This window comes from Cyprinus carpio, chromosome B5, assembly GCF_018340385.1.
Source record: "Cyprinus carpio isolate SPL01 chromosome B5, ASM1834038v1, whole genome shotgun sequence".
Lineage (NCBI taxonomy): Eukaryota > Metazoa > Chordata > Actinopteri > Cypriniformes > Cyprinidae > Cyprinus > Cyprinus carpio.
This window is the reverse complement of record NC_056601.1, coordinates 1,481,006-1,503,823: the sequence shown is the minus strand read 5'-3', so window position 1 is coordinate 1,503,823 and position 22,818 is coordinate 1,481,006. Positions and strand designations below refer to the sequence as shown.

Sequence of the window (22,818 nt, the reverse complement as noted above, 5' to 3'; positions counted from 1 at the left end):
TTCGCGTGTGACTGCGCTGCGCATTAAGTGAACTGCTTAGCCTACATCGGCGCTGCTGCAGCAAAACACTGTTACTCACATTAATTTGATCCTGCTGGATTATGTCCTAGAAAATGTCAGATTTCTGCGGTACCGGTAGGCCTATTTGTTTTTAAAAACCCGGCATACAGTGCATCAGATCGTGCGTGCAGACGAGGACGAGCGAGCACGGCTTTGGCTAAATTTATTTGGAGGTTATTGCTCTTGTCTCATTCGGCATAAATCAAAATGTTTCCATATTCGCAATGCATCTGAATGTTAAACTATTATTTATAATGTAAACTAGGCTTGTACTTAACATGCATTCGCATATAGACGGAAAAGATAATCCTCTTCACAAGAGCACAAACGTCCTTGGCATAACAGCAGATTAGACCGGTATACTACGGTCTATTTAAACTGACTGGTGTAACCTTTTAAATCTTTAGTTGACTATTTTATTTTGATAATGAACAGACTGCGATGTGAGTTTGAATCGCTAGAATACACGTGTGCAGCAGGCTCCGGCGCGATCGAAACAGCTGAGACATAAAAAAATAAAAATACAAATAAAAATAAAAAAACCTTTTCCGCAAAAGTGTTTTCTTTCATTTGTGCACACTCAAAATAAAAACAGAAGATTTGTGCTCTTGTAAAATAAAGCAAACAAACAGAATGCGTTGTCATCCTTTTTTTTTTCTTTCCGTGAACTTGTGGAGCGCAGCCACACTTCTGTTTTAAATCCGTTATCTTAATTATTGAAGTCAGATATATTTCGCATATTTATAAAAAAATAAAAAAAAACAATCAAGAAAACAAATTGTTATTTTTATTTTGGGCCTATTACATTTTTCTTAAAGCATCCCATTTTGTCCCAGGGTTTGAGAACCTGTGCCCTAGTTAGGTCAATGCAGAAACTTGTGAGCGATGCTCGGCGTCACCGTTTAGTGACATCACTGAATGCGCGTGGGAAAACGTATCGTGTCTGTCACAGCGCCTGTTAATCGCTGTTTTGAATCCAGCAATTATTTATTTAAGCTTTGTTTATTAGAGGAATAATAGGAAAATGTTAGATCGCGAGCATGCCTCTGGATGCGCTCGAGCCCATAGCCTTCATTTACGCGGCTTTGTTCTGGTTTACCGGTTGGTCACGAATTTCCACAAATTCAATAATATATAGTCATTGTTCCTTTTCCTAAATCTTCACAGTGTAACCCTCTAATTTCGCAGGTTTATTTTATTATCTTTCACTTTTAATCACTTTTTTCGCATCTCTATATGGGAAGGGAAATGAAAGATTTCATGAATTAAGAATTCGTTCGATTTATTAATTTGCTCCCTTATTTCACTTAAATCATGGATTATTTAGGGAACAAAATTAATGAAACATGGACAATTGCCACAAATTAATAAGTCATAGGAACGAATTAACAAGTTGAAGGAATGAATAACGTTACTAGCTATCTGTCCTGTCCTGTGTCCCGCAGCCCTGTAAAGCGCACGATATGAAACAGTTATCTGATGAAATGACTTAGTTACTACATTTCTATTGTTTTTTTTATGTTGAAGAACTTTTATGTTGTTTCTATTTTAATGTACTTTAAAGTTTAAATCACATTAAAAGCTTAATTTGTACATTGTGAATGAATGATGATGCTTTTATAGCTACCGTCACCGTCACTCACAGCCGCTCGCACGTGTTCTGCGCATGAGCCGCACGCAGCCCAACATTAAATCGGTTAACCGACCATCGACAGCCTTAATCGATTGCATCTCTTATCGACAATTAATCGATCATTGATTAATCGTTGACATCCCTAGTCAGATTCCAGATTTTCAAATAGTTGCATCTCAGCCAAATGTTGTCCTCCTAACAAACCATACATCAATGAAAAGCTTATTTATTCAGTTTTCAAAAAATTTGACCCTTAAGAGTAGCAGCCAGGATCTCAGAGACTGTCTGATCTCATGTGAGTGTTAGACAGCAATGCAGCTCATAGGTTTTGGATCAGAACTCATCTGTATAAAATGTTTGAAATGCATGCTAAATTCTAGGCTAAAATCAGTTTGCCAAAATTAGTGCAATGATGTAATTTCCTCAACACAGCTGTCTCTGAATGACCGTTTGTCTGCTGTAGGAACCTGATTTACCAGGGAAGTCGTGAAAGCTTTCAGGACGAATGCACAAAGGAGTTCGTCGGCTCAATCGTCATCACACGCTATAATAACCGCACTTACCGTATCGATGACATCGAGTGGTCCAAGTCTCCCAAAGACACTTTCACCTTGGCTGACGGAACCGTGACCACGTTTGTCGATTACTACAGGTTCATCAGCTGTGTGGAAGAACCCACTTCTCTGATTTAAGACCTGAGTGCATGTAAAAGACAAAACAGCTGGACCGTAACGTGTATAAACTGGATTTATACGATGCACATGACATTGCTAAAGCTCATGCATTCATTAATAGTAGCTGATTATAATAGCAGAGACGGATATGTGCTAGTTTAGAGTGACAGATTAGTGTTTTATTGTTTGTTTTGTCAATTTTCTGATTAGCTTTTTATATACATAGAAAGAACTATGGCATCACCATAAAGGAACTGGACCAACCACTGCTCATCCATCGTCCAAAAGAGAGGTCCAAACCGGGAGGAAAGGTGATTTCTGGAACGGATTGTGGTGCTGTTTTGTTTGATTATGTTTTGGGTTATTATAAAGCTTTATAATGAGCTGCATGTCTGTCAGTTGTGGTTTGAATAGCATGGGCTTAACTGAATTCAAACTCCTGCCATCTAGTGGTGCCATTGGGTACTGTTCTGTAACAGTGGTTTATTAATATTAATATTAATTCGTTCCAGAGAGTAATTAGTTCCGGAGATATTAGAATATCAATATGGCTTCAGGAGTAAACTGTTAAATTGTACGCATTTTCAGTGGTCAAAAACCAAATGTGGGTCACTTTGCATACAGATGATACTTCTTTTCTGTAAAGAAGAATATCTGAATAACAAATAATGTTGAAACTAGAAATAAATTTCGTTTGCTTTTGTCAAAACAGCTGCATTGAACATAGCAGTCTGAGTGACGTAAATATTAATGTACTAGGATGTGAATTTATTATGTGTAATGCTATGTACATGTGAATTTGATCCATTTCATAACAGGTTATAACGGGTGAAATCCTGCTGCTGCCGGAACTCTCCTTCATGACCGGCATCCCTGAAAAAATGAGGAAAGACTTCCGAGCCATGAAGGTACGAATCGGTTAAAAATAGTCTTAAACGCAGTCAAGTGGGTGAACTATTTATTTTGCAAACTGCTCAGATATGTGACCCTGGACCACAAACCATAAGTCATAAATCCCAGTCATAAGGGATTTATAAATAAGCTTTCCATTGATGTATGGTTTGTTAGGAGGACAATATTTGGCCGAGATACAACTATTTGAAAATCTGGAATCTGAGGTTGCAAAAAAAAATAAAAAATGAGACAATCGCCTTTCAAGTTGTTCAAATGAAGTTCTTAGCAATGCATATTACTAATCAAAAATCAAGTTTTGATATATTTACAGTAAGAAATTTACAAAATATCTTCGTGGGACATGATCTTTACTTAATATCCTAATGATTTTTGGCATAAAAGAAAAATTGATAATTTTGACCCATACAATGTATTTTTGGCTGTTGCTATAAATACACCCCAGCGACTTAAGACTGCTTTTTTGCTCGTGCTTCGTCTTGTGTTTTAGGATTTGACCATGCACATCAATGTGGGAGCCAAGCAACACACCCAGAGTCTCAAACAACTGCTGCACAACATCAACAGCAATAATGAAGCGGTCTCAGAACTGGCCCGCTGGGGCCTCAGCATCAGCCAAGAGATTCTAGTGGTGAGAATGGAAACACGCACCTCACAGTTTAGTTCGGAGAACTATTTGTGTCTTCAGTGCATCCACTGCTCCATCAGGTCCTCCATAAATATTAAACCAGAAATAAGTTCCTGTTCAACTCGTATTACACCTGGATGGCTCCAATTAAATTGTTACACTTCTGAAAGTTTGGGCTAGGTAGTTATTTTATTTTTTTATTTTTTTGAAAGAAGTGCATTTAAGGCTGCCTTTATTTGATCAAAACTAGTATTGTGAAATATTATTACAATTTCAAATAACCGTTTTCGGTTTCATTATATTTTAAAATGTAATTTAGTTCTGTGATCAAAGCTGTTCAAAAGAATGTCGAAATAGTACATTTTTACACTAATCCTTTGAATTAAAGTACTAAACGTCCACAAATCCATCAAGTCATTTTTAAAATTCAAACTCCTATTATACTGTACCTAGATATATTATATTGCATTATTCTGTATAGCTTATTATATATTATTGTACTGTATATCAGTTATCATTAATATTATTAAAGTAACTTAAAAATGTATATAGCATTGTAACACTTTAATGTTTTTATTTTTAGGATTTAATGGAGTTTTCTTGAATTATTGTTAGGCCTGTCACAATTCCTCAACTAAATTTGAGTACTCTATTATTTAAAAAAAAAATACCGGCCGATGAACTACAAGAAGTAAAGCACGAAATATTAAAACCATTTAAAAATCATAATAAAAGAGAAGTGCTATCATGAATTCACAAAGGCTGTGATTCAGTTAAACAAAAATATGCATTGCAGGTTTAATATGCGCTTTATTTATATGCGTGTAGGTTATGTCCATTCACAGTAAATGCTGCTCCGCACAAACAATTATCATTTGCATGCAAACTCCATATTTGCATATGCTGTGTATGTTTAGTCAATATTATAAGTTATGATTATTGTTTTATTTCTATATTATACATATCGACTGTTTTGTTCAATAAAACCTTATGATCACTTGCTTTTTATATTTTATTTGAAACTATTTTTATTACGTCAATTTTTCTGAATAATCGACAGATTACTCGATTACCAAAATAATCATTAGTGACAGCCCTAAATATTGTATTTACCTGAATAGTACCTGACAAATATCCATATACGGTTTTGTTTTTGTGCCCATTTTAAATGTAAAGCAACAACAACAACAAAAAGAATTGTATTAACTGTATTGAGTTGCATGCTGTCTTTTGTGCTCATGATACATTGGTGTGTTTGTAGCTAAGATTTTGTTATTCCACAGACTCAAGGAAGAACTCTGCCCAGCGAGACCATCTGCTTGCATTCAGCTTCTTTTGTCACGTCTCCGTCAGTAGACTGGTCCAGAGAGGTGGTTCGAGACCCCTCCATCAGCACTGTGAGTGAGTGTAGGGTGTTTGAACGAAATCACTGTGACTCGTTGATCTGTGGGGGAGTGCACACGTGCGGCGGGCACATGTCAGACTGATCAGAGGAGGTGGACTAAAGAACCTGCATGTTTTCAAAGACTGGAGGAGGTCTCACACCACAGAAAGAGAACAGCCTTGTTTGGCTTGAGTGAAAGAAACGTGTGGATTGAATTCACACATTTAGTTTGAGGCACGGTATTAAAGGGGTCATGAAATGCATTATTTTATAATGTTTCCTGAGGTGCACTTATCTTAATATGGTTCATCAGAAACTGTAATGATTTACACACAAATGGTAATTTTGTACCATTAATTTAGCCCTTTGATTTAAGCATTCTGCTGGAAAGGGCGTGTCTGCTGTGAGACGTCAATGTAAATGTCCACTGGTATGATTGGCTAACATATTTGCACATTAAATAATTAGATCTGTCACTAACAATTATTTTGGTGATCAAAAAATGGGTACATTATTCTGACAAGTAATCATGTAAAAAATATATATATTAGGTCTGTGCGATATGGACAAAAAAAACCTATCACGATTTTTTGATCAATTTTGCGATTTTGATTTTAATCACGATTTTGACACACAGACATGCTTTACAGTCATAAATGCATTCAGTATAAATTTGAAACATCTTTCCAAAAGAAAACCAATGAGAGCTTTATCAAAAAGTTGTAACATGCCTCTAGAACAGACATAAGTCAAAATAATCACTAAGTAAAGATGTCAAACAAAATGTCGAGACATATGGTAAAAATAATAATAATAAAATAAAATAAAACCCGTGTCCAGGGCTTTTTTATTTTTATTTTTTTTTCATGCATTGGTCATAGAGCTCATTGTAGCGGTGCCTCAGGTGCTGAAATATATTCATTGCCCAAGGTTCACACGTACTCCGTCTACAGTGCGTATACAGTATGTGTATGCGGTTCAGAAGCAGCAGCGAGAGCGAGTTATTGTAACGTGAAAGCACATTAAAATAATGCGCGAGTGCGAATCTCTCCGCTTGCACACATATTTCCTTTGCTTTGTCAGATACACGATGCTCAGATACACGCTTCTCTCGTCCGGAGAGAGGAGAGAGCACTTAAAACATGTCTCCTCTCACTCACCCACTCACTCACAACTCTCTCTATGCTCATGCGCTAGATATTCATTCTTTTCGCACCTCTCGATTTCTAACCTTTTCTGTTCACATCTTTTTCCGTGTGCAGTGTGAACGTTCTGATCCATTAACATGGGCTCGGAAAAAATACGCATCACAGACAGTGTGTGTGAACCTGGAGTTAGGTATATGCCCAGTCTGTTCTGTTCTCACGCTCCACTTAGGTGCGCTGCATTCTGATTGGATCGGACAGCATACTGCGGGAGGTCGGGATCGCGGAAAACCGTGCTATAAAGCGATTTAGAAATCGCACACGCTCAAATCGTGATTTTATTACAATTTCGATTAATCGCACAGCCCTAATATATATAATTTTTTTTTTTACATTTTCAAAAAGCATGTTTTTATAATGTTATCATTTTATTATTGTTTTATTGTGTTAGTTAGCTGTTTGTTTTAGTTAATTTTTAACCTAGTCAAAATAAATGAAAAACGAGAAAAAAAACATGATTTCAGAGAATTCTGAGAGTTCGTTTTTGCAAATGAACTCTTCATATATATATATATATATATATATATATATATATATATATATATATATATATATTAATAGACAATGTTTGAAGGGGTTCAAAAAAGTTAATCAAAGTTGCCCTAAGACGAGAACGCATTTTGGTTTTAGGTTTGCGGATAACTTTGATGAAAGGTTTTGATCCACTTCAAATGTTAACTACTGTATGTGTATATATATATATATCTCTACGCTGTGTTATATCAAATGTCTGCAGAAGGCACCGAAGGACTGATGATGGTTTTTACACTTTCCCCCAATCTAATCCTTGTTTAATATTGACTAAACAGCATTTAATTCAATTGTCTGCTTAATCTTTAATATTTGGACGCTTCTTTTAGTCAGAAATGCTATAAACACTGTAAACTCTTGAATATGTGGACATCAGAGCATGTATTTATTTTGAAGTCGTGATGAACAGTTAGCATATTTAGACTTGACACGATTCCGAATCCAGGCGTTTCAGAAAGACAGAAAAGAATAATTCACGTTTTAAACTGGGGAAATTGTTTTGAGTTTTAAAACGCGGTGCATTTTTTTTTATTTTAGAGTAACATCTCTAATACGACCCCATTAATGTATGAGGCATTGAGAAAACACCGAATAGAATTTCTGAACTAAATAACTCTTTTATGGTCTGTTTTTTTTTTTTTTTTTTTTTTTTTTTTAGTGACTTCAGAAACATTCAGCTGGATCAGTACAGTCTGATTACTGAACAAAATGCCTTTTACAGTAGATACGGTTCATTTGAGTGAATTAGAAACACATCACTGGACTCTTAGGTTCATTTTAGTGAATCAAAACACACAGTGTTTTCTGATTCCTGAGCAAAATGACTCTTATGCACTTAGATTTATCTTTGGATGTTTTGAACTTGAAAGCCCCAATCTCATTCTCTCACATTGCTCTTCCTGTCTACTGTATTTGTCTCCATCAGGTTCCTCTGAACTGCTGGGCTGTTTTCTATCCCCGGCGGGCAACCGATCAGGCAGAGGAGCTCGTGACTACTTTCACGAGGGTAGCCGGTCCAATGGGCATCAGAATTGAGCGGCCCATCCGCGTAGAGCTACGGGACGATCGAACCGAGACCTTCATCAAGAGCATTCACTCTCAACTCACCAGTGAGGTGGGGAAGTGCACTACACAGAGACACCGTAATGAGAGAGCTTTGCAACGGTTACTGTTCTCTAGGGATGCAACGATTCACTCAACACACGATTCGATTCACAATTTATTTATTTTTTTTAACAAAAGGAGATTCAAGACAAATTATAAATTAAATGTGTTCTTTTATTATTGCTTTGACAAAATGATACACGTTTCTTTGTGAAATTGAAATATAACACTATTATAATAATATACTAATATGTCAATTACTTGCATATTATTGCTGTTTAGTTGGTTTTGATTGCTTCTGTTGTCTTCATCTGTAAGTCGCTTTAGATAAAAACGTCTAAGTAACAAAATTTTAATATAATGCAAATGTAAATAACAAAACTAAATTGAAAATTTAAAACAAGCCCCAAATCAAATAAATGACACACACAATAAATCTCTTATTAAATAAAAATAAATAAAATAAGGCTTTGTCTGTCTGTTTGCATTTAAAATTAGAGGCAACCACTGCGTTTTCATCATGATACAAACAAAGATGCAGCATACATGCAACATGAGTTGTATGTATAATTTTGAAATTTGAAGCAAAAACAGAATGGTTTGACTTCAGTTTTGTGAAACTATACATATCTTCATGAAACAGAAACAGCAGACGAGCTGAACGAGACGCAGATCCACTCTCTGCCAGCAGGTGGAGCTTAAAGCCTTTCCTTGGTTTCTGCTGTAAACAAAGCAGCGCTGCACTTATGAACTTTAATATGCATTATACAGAGGCAAGATGAACAGAAAAAATACCATCTAAACTTTTATAAAGAGAGTAAGTTCCCCTCAGACATACATTACTACCCCTAAATGAGTCGCGATCTGTTTAGCATCTCGTTACATCCCTGCTGTTCTCTCAAAGAGCAGTGTTACTCTCTATGGCCCATGGTTCTTGTAGTGCATTGGGGTATTATCTAAATACCATAATATATAGTATACTGTCTCTTCTGTTTTTCAGCCCCGTGTGCAGCTGGTCGTGTGCATTATGACCGGAAACAGAGACGACTTGTACAGCGCCATCAAGAAGCTCTGCTGCATCCAGAGTCCTGTACCATCGCAGGTTTCATCGAAACACAGTTCCTTTGCATTTCATTGTTCAGTTGCTGTTTATGTAACACATACACTACTGTTCAAAGATTTTTGAAAGAAGTATCTTATGCCCACCAGGGCAACATTTATTTAAAGGGATACTCCACCCCAAAATGAAAATTTTGTCATTAATCACTTTACCCCCATGTCGTTCCAAACCCGTAAAAGCTTTGTTCGTCTTCGGTACACAATTTAAGATATTTTGGATGAAAACCGGGAGGCTTGTGACTGTCCCATAGACTGCCAAATAAATTACACTGTCAAGGTCCATAAAAGGTTTGAAAGTCGTCGTCAGAATACTCCATCTGCCATCAGACGTGCAATCTGGGTTATATGAAGAGACGAGAACGCTTTTTATAAGTGAAGAAAACAAAAATAACTTTATTTAACAATTCCTTTGTTCCTGTGTCTCTCCATATCACTGTGCTGTGTATGCTCTTCTGTATCATCTGCGCCACAATGATGTGCCGTTTTATTTTTTTAAATAAAACTTTTTTAAATTTTTATTTCAAAGCTAAATACACATAGAAACAGCGCATCCTTGTGGCGGAGTATGCTGGGGGTGGTGCGGGGGGTATTCGAAATAATCATTTAATCATAAAATTACTGTTGTTTTGCATTAATAAGGGCAGTTACTAATAACATTTCATGTTCATTTCTTGTTTATTGTTTATACAGATTTGACAGTAAAGCACTAAGCTTGAGTTAAGATGCATACAAAATTGACTTATTAACAACAGTAACAGGTGCAAAACCTTTTATGGACTTTGACACTGTTATTTATTTGGCAGTCTATGGGACAGTCACAAGCCTCCCAGTTTTCATCCAAAATATCTTAAATTGTGTTCCGAAGACGAACAAAACTTTTTTACAGGTTTGGAACGAAATGTGAGTAAGTGATTGACAAAATTTTCATTTTGGAGCGTAGTATCCCTTTAAGTAAGTAATATTGTGATACGGTTTTATATTTTAGTATATATTAAAATGCATTTTAATCCTCTGATGCACAGCTGAATTTTCAGCATCATTACTCCAGTCTTCAGTGTCACATGATCTTCAGAAATCGTTCTAATATGCTGATTTGCTGCTCAAGAAACATTTGTCATTATTATTATTGATGTTGCGTAACAGTCTCCTCAGCCTTTAAAACGATGTTGTGTCAAAAGTTATTTAAATGTTTTGCCTGAAACGTATCTCTGACCACTTCATTTGTACTGAAATTCAATTTTGCAATTCTATTTATTTTTTTTTAATCCCATGTCAGTGGAATTATTCAGCTGTAAAAGGGTTAGTTCAACCAAAAATTGTTATTAATTACTCGCCCATCATTCTAAACCCAAAAAAACCTTAGTTCATCTTCGGAACACATATTAAGATATTTTTGATGAAATCCGAGAGCTCTCTTATCCTGCATAGACAGCAATGGAACGACCAAGTTCAAAGCCCAGAAAGATAGTAACTGAGTAATTTAAAACAGAATTTTCATTTTTGTGTGGACTATCCCTTTAATTAACTGGTTTTTTTTTTTTTTTCTTGTGTATTTGTGGCAAACTTATTCATATCTGCGACACTTATTCCCAGGCCATCAACGTGCGGACCATCTCCCAGCCACAGAAGCTCCGCAGCATCGCTCAAAAGATCCTTCTGCAGATCAACTGCAAACTGGGAGGAGAGCTGTGGACGGTGAACGTTCCTCTGGTGAGTGTGTGCTAATCAGACCTTTTTCCCCACGGGTGGCCCTGGAGTTACCCTGCTGTATCCCGCTCTTGATGCTAAAGTAAACACGGAGTATCAGGAATGAACCTGAAAATGGTCACTGCGCAGTGAGAACTGATATACGATAGCTGGGTGTGATCCTTTTTCTGTTTTTTTTTTTTTTTTTTTAATGCATTGTTCGTCAAATGTCAATATTTATTCCTAGGTTCACATCTTGACTTTATTACCTAGACACCAGCCGCAACAAACTCATTAATCGTCTTGAGCTGGTGGGAGAACATTATAATATCACTGAGTCTCTTATTTGTTTTTCAGACTTTCATTATTTGTTCACAAGTTTTAAGTAACCTATAATAGATTGAATATGATGTAATGCATGATAAAGATAAAAAGGCATCCAAAAGCATTGTTCCTGATTTTGGATTGTTGCAGCACATAAATATCAGCAGATGGTATTAAATAAAAGGATAACTTCTAACCCCTGTAGTTTTGATTTGAACAGAAATACCTGATGGTGATTGGGGTGGATGTTCACCATGACGTAAGCAAGAAGAGCAGATCTGTCATGGGGTTTGTGGCAAGTCTTAACAGGTAAAAACACCCAAGAGAAAAGGATGCATTTATTTGGTCAAAAATACAGGAAATAAACAAAACAAAAGCGAGATATCTTTTGCATGATGCTTCAAAATATTAGACTTTTTTTCCAGGATTCTTTGAGTATAAAGTTCAAAAGAACGGAATGTTTTTTAAATATCACTTTTTAATCAATTGAGATCTTTGTGTTTGGGTTGGAAGAAACTGCTCAGATTAAATATCAGATGGTTATGTATTTAAAGTTGCATTGAAGTGGAAGTAACGACAGAGATTTCTTCTGTATTATGACATGCATCTGAGTGTAACAATGTATCAAGAAGTCTGGAAAATCCAGTGAAATTTTTATTAAATATTGTAAGGTCAGAAAATAAATACATGTGCATCGATAAGCTGTTCACCAAAGCATCTACGGCATGCATTTAAAAAATAGATGTGGTAAATTTTCATTTCATGCCAACTTTAGATATTGCCCCAATAATAGATTAAATGTAGCAGCTGGCGTCTGTGCATCTGCTTCTATGCATCAGATTTGAGATCTGTGAATCAGGCCTAACCCTGTGTTTATTGTCCCGGTGTAGCATGCTGACCAAATGGTACTCCAGGGTTACCTTCCAGATGCCTCACGAGGAGATAATCAACGGCTTCAGGGTGTGTCTGCTGGCTGCCCTGCAGAAATACTACGAGGTAACCGTGCATTTATATCAACTTGTCAAATGATTTCGTAAATTCTACAGCTTCTGTATGTCTCAAATGTTGTGCATGGGTGTATTTGACCCATTTTTTACAAACAGGTGAACCACGCCTTCCCTGAGAAGATCGTCATCTATCGCGATGGCGTGTCTGACGGACAGCTCAAGACTGTGGAGCTCTACGAGATCCCTCAGGTTCTCAAATGCTTCGAGACCATCCCGAACTACGAACCGAAGCTGGCTTTCATCGTGGTGCAGAAGAGGATCAGCACCACCCTGTACTCCTACGGATCCCACCACTTCGGCACGCCCTCGCCAGGAACCGTTCTGGACCACACCGTCACAAACAGAGACTGGTTGGTTAACAAGAGCTGAAGCGCAGCCCGGGATTCTGCCAGCGGCTTTAGCAACTAGATGTGCAGAGCTTTTGCAGAAACGAGATCTAGTCAAGTGCATTAGCGGGAGGAAATAAAACGTGGTGTATGAATTGACATGTTTCTCTTCTCTTCAGGGTGGACTTCTACCTAATGGCACATTCGATTCGACAGGGTTGCGGCCTGCCCACTCATTACATAGCAGTGTACAACACCGCAAACCTCACCCCTGACCACTTACAGAGGTTCGCTTTAACATCACTGATTTCAAGAAACTGCTAAATGTGATATTTAATGTCATGGGTTTATACAAGGATTAAAGTACTTCTTTTTTTAATAGCTGGCATATTAACTCTTTCCTAGCCAAATTTTCCGGGTTTCCGCGTTCTCACTGTTATATGCTAGGGGGCGCTATTATGCATCTCCTGAATGAGTCTAGAAAGCACAGACAAGGAAGAAGCAGAAACGAGCGATCTCATATGTATGCATACGAAAAATAATGCGATCACCAACACTAACCGCATATAAATAAAAACTGCCTAATCTTACCGAGTAAAATGTCAATCCAGAAAAAATGCCTGTGCAAGCTTTGGGAATACTGATGGAAGCCATCTGCTGCATCTTTGCTGTGATAATATTACTGAATATGATCCAGATGTAGTATTTTATAAAAATGCGATTTTCTCAGCTTCACAGCTGCTCAAAATGTTGCTTTTTTTTAATGAAACCTACCTACATTTGTTTTTTTTTTATTATTATTTAATTCTTTTTTTTTTTTTAAAGTAGAGGGTCTGATCTTCACCTTTAGATATTCATAAAACACAATATTCTGGGGGCCATGACATTTTAGTGAAAATCAGTAAAAATGCTGGCGGTGACAACAAACAAAATACAACGTCAAACTCACTTTAGCCTATATATAAAACAGAACTTTTATTAACAAAACAAATAAAAATACTCCATGCTGTAGGGCAGGCTATGCCTAATAAAAAAATAACAAATACCTTACATAAAGTTTAAATAGGTATACAAAGCCGGAAATAAGTAAGCATGTATAACTAATATATAACCAAATAAATAAGAAACGTAGAACGTTTATTAGCAAAACGAACGAATGTTCCTTGATGTCAAATAAAATAAATTACACAAAGTTTAAATAAAGTAAAAATCAGCAAACAATAATGTGGAACCAGTTAAATAAGAAACGAATGTTTTAAAAAAACTCCCAGAATCATCTTTGATAAACGGCAAAAATCAACAGGCTATTCAAAATCCAAAATATTGCCAAATTGGCGCTTTTGCATTTCGTTTCGAAACTAAATCGTCCGCTTAATCACCGTCTATCACGGCAAGCCTAGACAGCACTGACCTATATATTGCAAATAAAGTTAAAAATGTATGTATTCATTATTTTGTTTATTCAACACAGGTTGACCTTCAAGATGTGTCACCTGTACTGGAATTGGCCCGGAACGATACGCGTTCCTGCTCCGTGCAAGTATGCCCACAAACTGGCCTTCCTGTCTGGCCAGTACCTCCACTCAGAGCCTGCCATCCAGCTCTCAGAGAAACTGTTCTTCTTGTGAGTGAGAGCCGTTCAGCGTCTCAGACGGACCCAAGAGGGATCGAATCTCCCTCTTTCGTTCTTGTTTTTTTTTTATTTGTATTGCTATTCTTAGAAGTACTGTTCTGAATGTTCTTTGCTGGTATCCAAAACAACCACCTTCTTTCTTTTTTGTTTCAAACGTTGTTTTGTAACTCTTAGTTGTTCGTTCTTGTAAAGCATTACTGAATAAAGTGCATGTCACACTTTAACTGTCCCCAGCGTCTCTCTCATCAGTGATGTCTGAAATAATGCTCTGATGTGTAGCGCTTCAGAGCAGATTGCTTTTTCTTGAGATTTGGTAACACATTGCATAGATAACGACACCAATTAACATGAACAATACTTCTACAGCATTTCATCATAATGTTAATTTCACCATTTACTAATACATTTTAAAATCAAAAGTTTTATGTTAACATTAGTTAGTGCACAGATAACATAATGAACACTTGTATTTTAATAGTTTAAATGCTGTAAACGTGTGTAGTTCATTTTAGCGAATGCATTAACTGAGGTTAACATTCTAAAAGGCCAAAGGAACAGAAAAATGCTGCTCTCTATTTTTAAAAAAAGATTGATTTGTTTCTGGGCAGCTGACTCTCAACAGGAGTACAAAAAATGCATTAGAATTCCACATCAACGTCTCAAGATTTGAGCAGTCATACAGTCGTGGCCAAAAGTTTTGAGAATTACATAAATATTGGAAATTGGAAAAGTTGCTGCTTAAGTTTTTATAATAGCAATTTGCATATACTCCAGAATGTTATGAAGAGTGATCAGATGAATTGCATAGTCCTTCTTTGCCATGAAAAATTAACTTAATCCCAAAAAAACCTTTCCACTGCATTTCACTGCTGTCATTAAAGGACCAGCTGAGATCATTTCAGTAATCATCTTGTTAACTCAGGTGAGAATGTTGACGAGCCACAAGGCTGGAGATCATTATGTCAGGCTGATTGGGTTTAGAATGACAGACTTGACATGTTAAAAGGAGGGTGATGCTTGAAATCATTGTTCTTCCATTGTTTACCATGGTGACCTGCAAAGAAACGCGTGCAGCCATCATTGCGTTGCATAAAAATGGCTTCACAGGCAAGGATATTGTGGCTACTAAGATTGCACCTAAATCAACAATTTATAGGTTCATCAAGAACCTCAAGGAAAGAGGTTCAATTCTTGTAAAGAAGGCTTCAGGGCATCCAAGAAAGTCCAGCAAGCGCCAGGATCATCTCCTAAAGAGGATTCAGCTGCAGGATCGGAGTGCCACCAGTGCAGAGCTTGCTCAGGAATGGCAGCAGGCAGGTGTGAGCGCATCTGCACGCACAGGGAGGCGAAGACTTTTGGAAGATGGCCTGGTGTCAAGAAGGGCAGCAAAGAAGCCACTTCTCTCCAAAAAAAAACATCAGGGACAGATTGATCTTCTGCAGAAAGTATAGTGAATGGACTGCTGAGGACTGGGGCAAAGTCATATTCTCTGATGAAGCCCCTTTCCGATTGTTTGGGGCGTCTGGAAAAAGGCTTGTCCAGAGAAGAAAAGGTGAGCGCTACCATCAGTCCTGTGTCATGCCAACAGTAAAGCATCCTGACACCATTCATCTGTGGGGTTGCTTCTCATCCAAGGGAGTGGGCTCACTCACAATTCTGCCCAAAAACACAGCCATGAATAAAGAATGGTACCAAAACACCCTCCAACAGCAACTTCTTCCAACAACCCAACAACAGTTTGGTGAAGAACTATTCATTTTCCAGCACGATGGAGCACCGTGCCATAAGGCAAAAAGTGATAACTAAGTGGCTCGGGGACCAGGATGTTGAAATTTTGGGTCCATGGTCTGGAAACTCCCCAGATCTTAATCCCATTGAGAACTTGTGGTCAATCCTCAAGAGGCGGGTGGACAAACAAAAACCCACTAATTCTGACAAACTCCAAGAAGTTATGAAAGAATGGGTTGCTATCAGTCAGGATTTGGCCCAGAAGTTGATTGAGAGCATGCCCAGTCGAATTGCAGAGGTCCTGAAAAAGAAGGGCCAGTACTCCAAATACTGACTCTTTGTATAAATGTCATGTAATTGTCGATAAAAGCCTTTGAAACGTATGAAGTGCTTGTAATTATATTTCAGTACATCACAGAAACAACTGAAACAAAGATCTAAAAGCAGTTTAGCAGCAAACTTTTTGAAAACTAATATTTATGTAATTCTCAAAACTTTTGGCCACGACTGTACACTGAAAAAGGACTAAAGTTGAAAATGACAACTGTCTACAGAAATAACCCCCGTAAATCTAAACTATATTTGGGAATATGCAAATTCTGGCTCTTTGCCATAAGGGTTCAATGGAAATTTGGTCTTAATAGGTGGTCATATAATTAGAATATCATCAAAAAGTTGATTTATTTCACTAATTCCATTCAAAAAGTGAAACTTGTATATTATATTCATTCATTACACACAGACTGATATATTTCAAATGTTTGTTTATTTTAATTTTGATGATTGTAACTGACAACTAAGGAAAATCCCGAATTCAGTATCTCAGAAAATTTGAATATTGTGAAAAGGTTCAATATTGAAGACACCTGGTGCCACACTCTAATCAGCTATTTAACTCAAAACACCTGCAAAGGCCTTTAAATGGTCTCTCAGTCTAGTTCTGTAGGCTACACAATCATGGGGAAGACTGCTGACTTGACAGTTTGTCCAAAAGACGACCACTGACACCTTGCACAAGGAGGGCAAGACACAAAGGGGTCATTGCAAAAAAAGAGAGGCTGGCTATTCACAGAGCTCTGTGTCCAAGCACATTAATAGAGAGGCGAAGGGAAGGAAAAGATGTGGTAGAAAAAAAGTGTACAAGCAATAGGGATAACCCACACCCTGGAGAGGATTGTGAAACAAAACCCATTCAAAAATGTGGGGGAGATTCACAAAGAGTGGACTGCAGTTGGAGTCAGTGCTTCAAGAACCACTACCCAAAGATGTATGCAAGACATGGGTTTCAGCTGTCGCATTCCTTGTGTCAAGCCACTCTTGAACAACAGACAGCGTCAGAATGGGCTAAAGACAAAAAGGACTGGACTGCTGCTGAGTGGTCCAAAGTTATATTCTCTGATGAAAGTAAATTTTGCATTTCCTTTGGAAATCAGGGAAGAGAGGAGAGGCACACAATCCACGTTGCTTGAGGTCCAGTGTAAAGTTTCCACAGTCAGTGATGGTTTGGAGTGCCATGTCATCTGCTGGTGTTGGTCCACTGTGTTTTCTGAAGTCCAAGGTCAACGCAGCCGTAAACCAGGAAGTTTTAGAGCACTTCATGCTTCCTGCTGCTGACCAACATTATGGAGATGCAGATTTCATTTTCCAACAGGACTTGGCACCTGCAAACAGTGCCAAAGCTACCAGTACCTGGTTTAAGGACCATGGTATCCCTGTTCTTAATTGGCCAGCAAACTTGCCTGACCTTAACTCCATAGAAAATCTATGGGGTATTGTGAAGAGGAAGATGCGATATGCCAGACCCAAGAATACAGAAGACCTGAAGGCCACTATCAGAGCAACCTGGGCTCTCATAACACCTGAGCAGTGCTACAGACTGATCGACTCCATGCCACGCTGCATTGCTGCAGTAATTCAGGCAAAAGGAGCCCCAACTAAGTATTGAGTGCTGTACATGCTCATACTTTTCATTTTTATACTTTTCAGTTGGCCGAGATTTCAAAAAATCATTTCTTTGTATTGGTCTTAAGTAATATTCAAATTTTCTGAGATACTGAATTCGGGATTTTCCTTAGTTGTCAGTTATAATCATCAAAATTAAAAGAAATAAACATTTGAAATATATCAGTCTGTGTGTAATGAATGAATATAATAGACAAGTTTCACGTTTTGAATGGAATTAGTGGAATCAACTTTCTTGAGACTTTCTTTGGTTGTCAAGACCCTTCTCCGCAGAGGTTTTCACCCATATCCCAGTGTCGTAGGTTGTCAGTCACGCTCACTGTGACTGTAGAATGATGGCCATCGTGTTGAGAAGTGTCAGGTGCCCCGTGTAACCCATATGGAGTTGCAGCATGCCTCTGGGTTGCTCAAAGCTATTTCATGTCACTTGCCACTTGTCTCGAGCAATCGAGCACCATCTGAACAAGCTCCTAAAACACAGCTGGAGCTCTACCAAGCCACACACATCAGCTGTGTACAGAAATTGCAATTCAAAATGCAAGCATTATTCCATGTGCAAGATCATAACTGGATGCCACTTAACTAAATTTAACATGCAATGTGATGAGGTCACGTGGTTTAATAATCGTTTCATGAACTCATAGTTGTGTCTGAAATCTAATACGTCCTGAATACTGAATGACAGCATCTCACATCTCAGCCACTGTTAAAGTACATTCTTGGGTGTTTAGTATTAATATTACAGATCCGCTATTATCACTGACCTTTGACCTGTTTGTTCTTTGAGCTATAATAATGTATTAACAACAACTGTATGATTCAGGGTCTTCAATAACTAGGTGTGGGGGCAATAACATGCAAAAAAATAAAAAAATAAACGTGTGAAGTGTGTGAGTTTCTTTAAAAACACATGGTTTATGTGCAATATTTTATACATTTATAATTGAAAAGCAAACAAATAACCCTGTTTAGGAAAGGGACAGCATACCTTTTTAGAAAATGTCATTTGCATTTTGCAGTGAAAACGTACTTAACAGTAATATATTGTGGTCATGTGGTTAATGCTTCGATTAATATCTGTAATAATAATCCCATAATTATCTGAAAAAATGTGTGGGAGCTCATCTAATATGTTTCTATAGTACTTAAGCGTCTACTATTTATGACAACATAAACCGAAATGGAAATTAAGATCAAAATGTGTGAGTATTGTGATGGTGATATTGACCCATGGTTCAAACACGAGATGTCCCATTTTGGTGTGCGCATCAAATTCAATTTACAGAAGTGATTTTATATACATAGAATAATGCATATTAAAAGCAAGCACTTTAATGTTTCAAATAACTCAAATGTGTGAAATGTTCCATCGTCATAGTGCATGAACATATATGTAAAAATGAAGCAACATTCGTATTACAATTTCAATTATTTGTTTTTTTTAGGTCCTGCACTGGGATAAATGTTTGATAGTCATTTTTTTTTTTTTTTTTTTTTTTGCTCAGAAAAAGAAATGTTATTAATCCAGAGGAAACATTCTAATGTATGGAAACATGTAAAGCTGTACTAAACAGCTCTTTGGTTCGATGTTTGAAAACCCTTTTTCGTCTTTGACCCTTATGCAACAGACACGAAAAACAATTCTTTGCATTCATTCATTCACCAGGCTTTCAGTTTAACGAAAACAGAAGAAGCCACGCTTAGATGAGTAAATTAGTTATTAAAGACATCACGCACTAAAAATAAGAGGTTCGCCACGTGCGCACCACATGTGACCAATTTCCTCATGCATTAAAATCGTTCTTTTCTAACGACATCTAACTTACAGCAGCTCACGTAGACCTCGAGTCAAAGTATTAAAATATAATCCACAAACTCTCTTGACCTTGGCTTAGTTTGTAAGGCTGGTACTTTACTCGCTACAAAAAAAAAAAAAAAAAACTTGTCGGATGGACGAGGCGTGTCTAATGAATATTTAATACGTTTACCTTCTCGCCGTCCAATGGTGAAGGCGTCGGCTCCTGAATATTAAGTGGAATTCGAAACTTCTCGGGGCGGCGCTCACTATTGACGTCATCTCCCCCCGCCCAGCGTGTTAGTTCCACGCTGCTGTCTTCTTGTGAATGGGTCAAGAGACTAAACAAACAGAAAGCTACCCGGTCTCTCGGTTTTAAACGGTCAGCCCATGTCCTTCCGTTCATTCCGGACTGTCAGATAACGGACCTGTCACGCGCCGACACACCAAGAACTCTCAAATTTGGTAAGCGGCATGTTTTGTTTTCATTTATCTGGCTAGCCGGCTAATCATTATCCACGTCAGTGAGGTTTTCTGCCTTTACTGATGTTTTTCAGATCCCTGCGAGGTTAAATCGAGTTACAGGCAGCGCATTTGTATTTAAAAATAAAATACATAACGTTATGTTTATCCGGATCTGTGCTTACTCTTGTCTCGTGCTACGTTGCAGTTTGCTGACCTCTGGCAAGCTAAGAATGATCAAAACAATGTCTGGCTCTTATATAATAATAACAACAATAATAATAATAATAAACTTTAACCAGTACCCACTTATCCACTTATGCTGTTTGGCTATTTTGCATGGTGTGATATGATGATAATAATAATAATAATAATAATGTAACTTTAATTCTGTACATTAGCTGTTAACTTCTTAAGCGTTATACAGTGTAATATTGTGTTTGTTAATATTGTTATGTAGATTTTTTTCAGTGGTTATTACTAAAACAGATAGATACAGAAGTGGAAGATGGTTATATAATATAGATTTATAGCAATTTAATGGTGGCAAATAATACAGACAAAAAAATGTAAAATTAATGAACATTTAACATACTTAAATTCATAAAAACATTTAAAAAAAAATGGTTAAATTATTTAAAATGTGCAACAAATGTGAAATTCCACTTTTGTCGACCAAATAACTCACCTGATGTTATCAATAGTTCTTTATCAAAGTTATGTTGAAGTATTGCTATGACGTTAATATTAATCATGATGATAATAATAGTAATAATAATAATAAAACATGTTTCCTGAGTTGTAATAAAAAATTAATTTGGAAATTTTTGTTGAGAATATAATGATTTTACTTTGGATATAAATTTCTTTTCTCTCCTAGAAGTTGCTTTTTTTTAATGTTTTGTGTTTTTTGAGCAACTGGAATAATTTTAGAAAAATACTTTGGTCAAAAATGTATGCGAAGGGAACCGTGATGATAATATGATCACATCACATAATAATTATTTGTGAGTAAAAACTCTGGATTTATATTGAAACGTACGAGTGCATGTGTACTGTTTTCTGATTTAAAAATAAAGATAACAGCGATTAAAGGACTCTGCTTGTTGATTACTCCTCTGACGTTTCTTAAGTGACCAAAACATTCTCACAAAATCCTTGGAGGCTTGTCAGGTTTGACGTAGTGAGGAACGCAGCAAAACCGCTTGTTATCCGTTTTTCCAGCTTAGTGGTTAGGCGAGGGTTTAATTAATGCTGTTTGTTGTTGGTAATTAATTCTGAGGATGCCCCTACGAGCTCTCTGGCATTTTGTCGTATTGTTTAAAGACAGTTACATGTATAAAGGGGCTTTGATCACTGAGTCTTGTGCATTTGAAGCGTCCTGTTTCTTAACTTCTGTAGAAAGTAGATGAGCAACAGGTAAAGCTGATTTTAACATTGCTTATGCGTTCAAAAAAAGTTGATTAACTGTGTGAATATGTGAGTTAGTGGCTGTTCCAAAATGTTAATATTTGCTTTGAATGATGCCAGAAGCTGTCTGCAAAGGTATTCTAGGTCTTGCCAGCAACGGCAGTCAGCAAATATATTTAGTACCAGTCATAGCGCTCAGATTCCTCATAACCCTCAAGAGAGTTTATAATTCTGTAGGCGTAATTATTTAGTCACATTCCAAACCTGTTTGTCTTTCTGTAGAACTTGAAGGAAGGTGTTTGTTTTGACAGTCAGTGGGTTCAGTAGGGTCCAATATCGTCAGGATCTTATTTTGTAATGAATGTTTCATTTTACTACATGCATCATATAGTTATTACAGATTAGTGGTAATTGCACAGACGAACAACTATTAAGTTTGAATAAAAGTGTCAGCAGGAATGTGTGTGAGTGCAGCCTTTATTCTAATTCGACTCAACACACTGTTGCTTAAACTGCTTTTCTCACATTTGGATAGATTTGTTTTTTTTGGAGCAAAGAGTACCGGTATTATAGTGCCGCTTCCTTAAAGGCGCAGTACACATTTCCTCTGCTGAACTGTGAAAGGCTTTCCTTAGAGATCACAACCTCCTTCCGTCGATTGTGTTAGTGTTTTCTGCTCTAGGTGTCTAGTTGTACACAAGGACCTCTTCTGTGTTTTCACCTGAGTCATGCTGTAAAACCTGCCACATCAGCAGCAGAGCGACGATGTCTGTCGACTGGAAAGAATCGCTCTCTTCTTTTTTTTCCAGTAGTGTGCAGGTTAGTCTGCATTCCTAATCTAGAGACATTCAGTGAACTTTTAATGGAATGTGTGTTTTTAAAAGCCTCTGGCTTATTTGGGTCATTGTACAATTGTGAATCTGATTAAAAAAATAAAATAATAATAATAATAATTTCAAAACTTAAGTATTATTATAGAATTTAGTTTTGTGCATGATATGTTTCCGCCACAGAATAAAAAATGAAAAAAGCTAGTTCTTATAATTTTAACTTTGCGTCTTGCAATTGCATGTTATTTCTAAAATAAATAAATATGTAAATAAAAGCAACAACCTTATTTCAGCTTATACACACATGATTGTGAGATGTGAACCCACAGTATTCTGACTTTTTCTCAAAATTCCAAATTTGAATCTCACAATTCTTTTTTTTTTCTTTTCAAAACAGAATTCTAT

General features: G+C 36.9%; 2 protein-coding genes across 4 annotated transcripts in view; both read left to right on the top strand.

Annotated features, from left to right (window-relative positions):
* Nucleotides 1–14,455, top strand: part of LOC109048397 (piwi-like protein 2) — a 30,110-nt gene extending 15,655 nt beyond the window's left edge. The window contains exons 11-23 of the mRNA XM_042723533.1: nucleotides 2,157–2,345; nucleotides 2,594–2,678; nucleotides 3,186–3,275; nucleotides 3,770–3,910; nucleotides 5,191–5,304; nucleotides 7,953–8,141; nucleotides 9,132–9,233; nucleotides 10,844–10,960; nucleotides 11,481–11,569; nucleotides 12,151–12,256; nucleotides 12,364–12,617; nucleotides 12,773–12,880; nucleotides 14,065–14,455. Of these exons, the coding sequence (XP_042579467.1) occupies nucleotides 2,157–2,345; nucleotides 2,594–2,678; nucleotides 3,186–3,275; nucleotides 3,770–3,910; nucleotides 5,191–5,304; nucleotides 7,953–8,141; nucleotides 9,132–9,233; nucleotides 10,844–10,960; nucleotides 11,481–11,569; nucleotides 12,151–12,256; nucleotides 12,364–12,617; nucleotides 12,773–12,880; nucleotides 14,065–14,221 (1,741 nt within the window). The 3' untranslated portion in view covers nucleotides 14,222–14,455. The remainder of the gene's footprint in view (nucleotides 1–2,156; nucleotides 2,346–2,593; nucleotides 2,679–3,185; nucleotides 3,276–3,769; nucleotides 3,911–5,190; nucleotides 5,305–7,952; nucleotides 8,142–9,131; nucleotides 9,234–10,843; nucleotides 10,961–11,480; nucleotides 11,570–12,150; nucleotides 12,257–12,363; nucleotides 12,618–12,772; nucleotides 12,881–14,064) is intronic.
* Nucleotides 14,456–19,962: 5,507 nt separating this feature from the next.
* Nucleotides 19,963–22,818, top strand: part of LOC109065704 (metal cation symporter ZIP14) — a 24,233-nt gene continuing 21,377 nt past the window's right edge. Inside the window, exon 1 of one of the 3 annotated variants that reach the window (XM_042723531.1) lies at nucleotides 19,963–20,176. The gene's annotated coding sequence lies outside the window, so the exon portion shown is untranslated. The remainder of the gene's footprint in view (nucleotides 20,177–22,818) is intronic. The other 2 variants (XM_042723530.1, XM_042723529.1) reach the window with 2 other exon arrangements.